This window comes from Austrofundulus limnaeus, unplaced genomic scaffold, assembly GCF_001266775.1.
Source record: "Austrofundulus limnaeus strain Quisiro unplaced genomic scaffold, Austrofundulus_limnaeus-1.0 Scaffold3, whole genome shotgun sequence".
NCBI classification, from domain to species: Eukaryota; Metazoa; Chordata; class Actinopteri; order Cyprinodontiformes; family Rivulidae; genus Austrofundulus; species Austrofundulus limnaeus.
The window spans coordinates 686,725-690,748 of record NW_013952405.1 but is presented as its reverse complement, the minus strand read 5'-3'; the positions used below and the strand labels follow the sequence as shown (position 1 = coordinate 690,748).

The following is a 4,024-nucleotide window of genomic DNA, read 5'->3' as shown; positions in this document are numbered from 1 at the left end:
ATATATATATATATGTTCCACATTGATTTGGAGGTTCTTTACACAGCTGAGTGAATAGTGACTGTGCATCTGACATCATCACTGATGTCTCACTCTGGGGTCACACCCACTTTGTAGCAAAAAGTCCCCAGATAATGCGTATGGACTTTATAAACAGCTTGAAAAGAAAAAAAAAGTTAAATATGGAATGTGTAGTTTTTTTTTTGATACTTACACAAAGTAAAAAGAAAAACACCAAAATGTCAGCTTTAATTTATAAAGACATCTGAAATTCAGGACCAATGTGGTTTTGATGAACCATAATGTCCATTACTACTATACAATTTACAATATTTCAAGACTATAGAAAGAGGTTCATAGAAATAACAGGAAAATCTATTTTGTTCACATTTTAATGACCAGGGTCCACTTACTATTTTTGAACATGTGAGAAGAATCTATCAAGACCAGTAGTCTTTGATTTATGAGCCTTTTCACATGTTACACTTCAAATCCTACAAGAGGCAGCCATGTTGAATGTTTTGCCGGTGAAATGATGTGCCCAAAGACCATGTTAATCGGCAACATAGACGTATAATGGCTGCAGCATATATTCCTTCAGTTGTGTTGATGTTTGTGTTCAAACATATTGGTCTTTAGTTGGGACAAGATGTGATGACTGTAAAGTCTATCGTATGCTGTTAACATAATTGTAATGCTCATCACTGACCCTTTGTGCCTCGTGGATGGGATCATTTAGAGCTTTGAAAAGAACAAGCCTTAAAATAGATTGTCCCGGTGCATCACAATAATCCATGTAGAAAACAAAAATGTGTCAGGTCCTCTGGACAAGTTCTTCTTCATAGAAACAAACACTTCTCTTGGAGAAGAGATGGAACATTTAAACACAGAAGAACCTATCCAGAGGACCTAACTCAACCTTTTTAATTTTAAAATAGATTATTTATTAAAAAGCAATAATATGATTTTTTTCAGAATTAGTTTGTGCAGATTTTGATGTGACCTTTCCTTCTGAAATACCTCCCCATTTCCCCAACCCTGCAATATAACAGAGATGTCAAACCTTGTTATTGTAGGGAAATAAACATATTTTTTTTCTTTGTGTTGTAATCTGTTGAGAACCTGTATAATCCAACTGAACATGGTCTGCCATGGTTTGCACTGCTGTATGAGCTTCAGTCTCAAATTCTTAAAATTATTCAGTTGTGGTCTATATGAAGTGAAACTGCAATGCTTTGGTCTGAATACTTCATAGCTCCAGGCCCCTCTTTCACCCCTGTTCAGACATGTGAGAGCAACTTATGTTGGAGCGGGCTCTTTAAATGAAATTAGTCTTTTCATACCCCGCCTCACTACACTGCAGTGGTGGAGAAAGTACTCAAACACTGTACTGAAGTAAAAGTACAAATAAACAGACAAAAATGTACTCTAGTAAAATTAAAAGTACCACATCAACATTTTTACTTGAGTAAAAGTAAGTAAGTACTTGCTTTTAAAAGTACTTAGAGTATTAAAAGTTAAAGTACTTGCTTAATGTATTCCCTAATGGTCTACAATATTATGAAGTGTGTCTATGTATATTTTAAATACATCAATGGTGTGTGATTTTAGTAAACAATGCTGCAGTTTGTGTTGATCCTCTGTGACACTGTTCACACTTGGTGTGATTCTGTGCATCATCACAGATTGTGACAACAGCTACAGAAGCTGTAAATTTGCCACCATCGTCCTTTGTCAAATCTCATCAAGTCGTTTTTTGAACCAGTTAACTTGAATAAATAAGGCCATGAGTGGCACATTTCCTCCTTTGTGGAATCCATTGTGGGCCTGCTGCTGATGCTGCTGCTGCTGCTGCTGCTCCAGGTGATGCAGAATCGCTCCGCTTTTTTTTTTCTTTTTGAAGGAGGGTCTAATGGTACTTTCCTGCTTTGCACTGCTTCAATGGACCAATTAGAGAAATTCCCCTCTCGCCACTGATTACTTTCAAACAAAAAAAAAAAAGCAATGCGACGTGATATGAATGTAATTTGTAATTCAACGCATTACAGAAATGTAGTGGAGTAGAAAGTACAGATACTTAATGTAAAATGTAGTGGAGTAAAAGTCAAAAGTAYYCATGATGAAATCTACTTAAGTAAAGTACAGGTACATGAAAAATGTACTTAAGTACAGCAACAAAGTACTTGTACTTGGTTACATGCCACCACTGCTACACTGTGGTTTGATAGCAGAGATACGATGATCTCACAGCACAGAAACTTTTTTATTTACAAACTGATTAAACGATGTCAACAAGGGAAAACTCGTCCATCCATCCTTACATGTTGGAGCCAGAGTCTGACCCAGAGCCAGAGGAAAATGAAGACGACAAACCTGCGGAACTGCAGATTTGTGGAATTGGTTGGCCAGAATTGCATGACCTTGTTTAGTAGTTCCACAGCAAATAGTGTAACACTCAAGTTCAAAAAACATATTAACGGATTGAAAAAATATGACCCAAATAAAACAGAAAGATATCTACACAGCACTCCTAGAGACTCCCATATTTAAGAGCTAAAAAAGTGGATTTGGTCTATGTCCCCTTTAAAAGTTGTTATACTCACGTGTAAGTGTGTATAAAAGTAAACACTTGTTCTGGGCACGGGTGGCTTCAAACTCTTACAAACTACTGTATCTGTTATATCATCTTTTTATGTAAAGTCCCAAATACAGTAGCCCTTTCCTCTTTTTCTGGTGATAGGTTCCTCCTGCAAATTGTTCTCACTACAAATTAGAACAACAAAGTCTGATTTATTAACCCTGAGTGGGGATTGGTGGAAGAGTGTTTGGACCACAAAGAAAATATTGATGACAGAAAAAACTTAAAGAGAATAAGATTCTCTATAGTAGATTTAGGCTCAAATTCCTAACTTGTAGGTCTTTTAGAATATGGCAAACAAACAGGCTCATTGGTTTTACTACACAAAAGAATGAGACTAAATTATACAGTTTATACAGTCTTATTTTGAAAATCCATTATTACAGAACAATAAAACCAAACAGTGCCGTTCAGTACCTGTAGTTGCTGAGCAATGCAGCCACAATCCAAAATAGCTTAAGCAATACAATTACTGTTTTATTTTAGGATTTTCCACAAGAAAACGGTATCAGTAGTAGTTTCCTGCAAAAGGTGACCTTTGTTTTCTCCTCTGACTTGGCAGGCGGCGGTTTCCCATGAGACAGATTGACTGCTCAAGATGCGAGCCGTGATTTAATTTCTTGACATAATATTTGCAGCCTCTCAACAGATAGTGAGCTCCCAATGATGGTGCTGAATTACAATCACAGCCTCTTCAATTCAGAAACCCTGCTGGTGGCTCATCATCATCATCATCATCATCAAAAAACAAAATGAATCTTAGGATGGAGGCATCATTTTAGCTGTAATGACAGGCCGTTAATGTTGTAGGTTTGAGAAAAACATAGTGAGCGTGTTTTTCTCCTCCAAATGCGAAATCATAACTCAACATGAGGTTTTCAGCTACGTAATCTGTGCTTTTTTTGTTTTTTCTTTGCACAGGTACAACCCGCTCCCCTCGAGACGGAGAGGTCCCAGGGGTGGATTACAACTTCCTGTCTGTGGAGGACTTCCTACAACTCGAGGAGAGTGGCACGCTACTGGAAATAGGAACGTATGAAGGTGAGGACGATGATCACAGCTGGCACTTGATGTGACACATGGCAGCCCAGGTGTCCTCATTCTCCACAGACACGTTGAGCACAGCCGCCATCGTGTTGTGTTGGTTTTCTTCCTACATGCAGGCAGGCTGTAAGGCCACGCGCTCAGTTGATTCTGATTAAACTGTGCGTGATGAGAGGAGATGCATTAAGGAGACAGCAGGTCTACCCCGCTCACTCTGATTAGGGCACTGTTGGGCAGAGCTAAGTCTCAAACTGACACAAACCTGTGCGTGCGCGCACGTGTGTGTGTGTGTGTGTGTGTGTGTGTGTGTGTGTGTGTGTGTGTGTGTGTGTGTGTGTGTGT

The 4,024-nt window shown here is 38.5% G+C and overlaps 1 protein-coding gene across 1 annotated transcript in view; it reads left to right on the top strand.

The window, feature by feature from the left end:
• LOC106523022 (membrane-associated guanylate kinase, WW and PDZ domain-containing protein 1) overlaps nucleotides 1-3,679 on the top strand; it is a gene marked incomplete at its 3' end in the record, with an annotated part of 74,865 nt that extends 71,186 nt beyond the window's left edge. Inside the window, 1 exon segment of the mRNA XM_014016308.1 lies at nucleotides 3,560-3,679. Within this exon segment, the coding sequence (XP_013871762.1) occupies nucleotides 3,560-3,679 (120 nt within the window).
• Nucleotides 3,680-4,024: the final 345 nt, after the last annotated feature.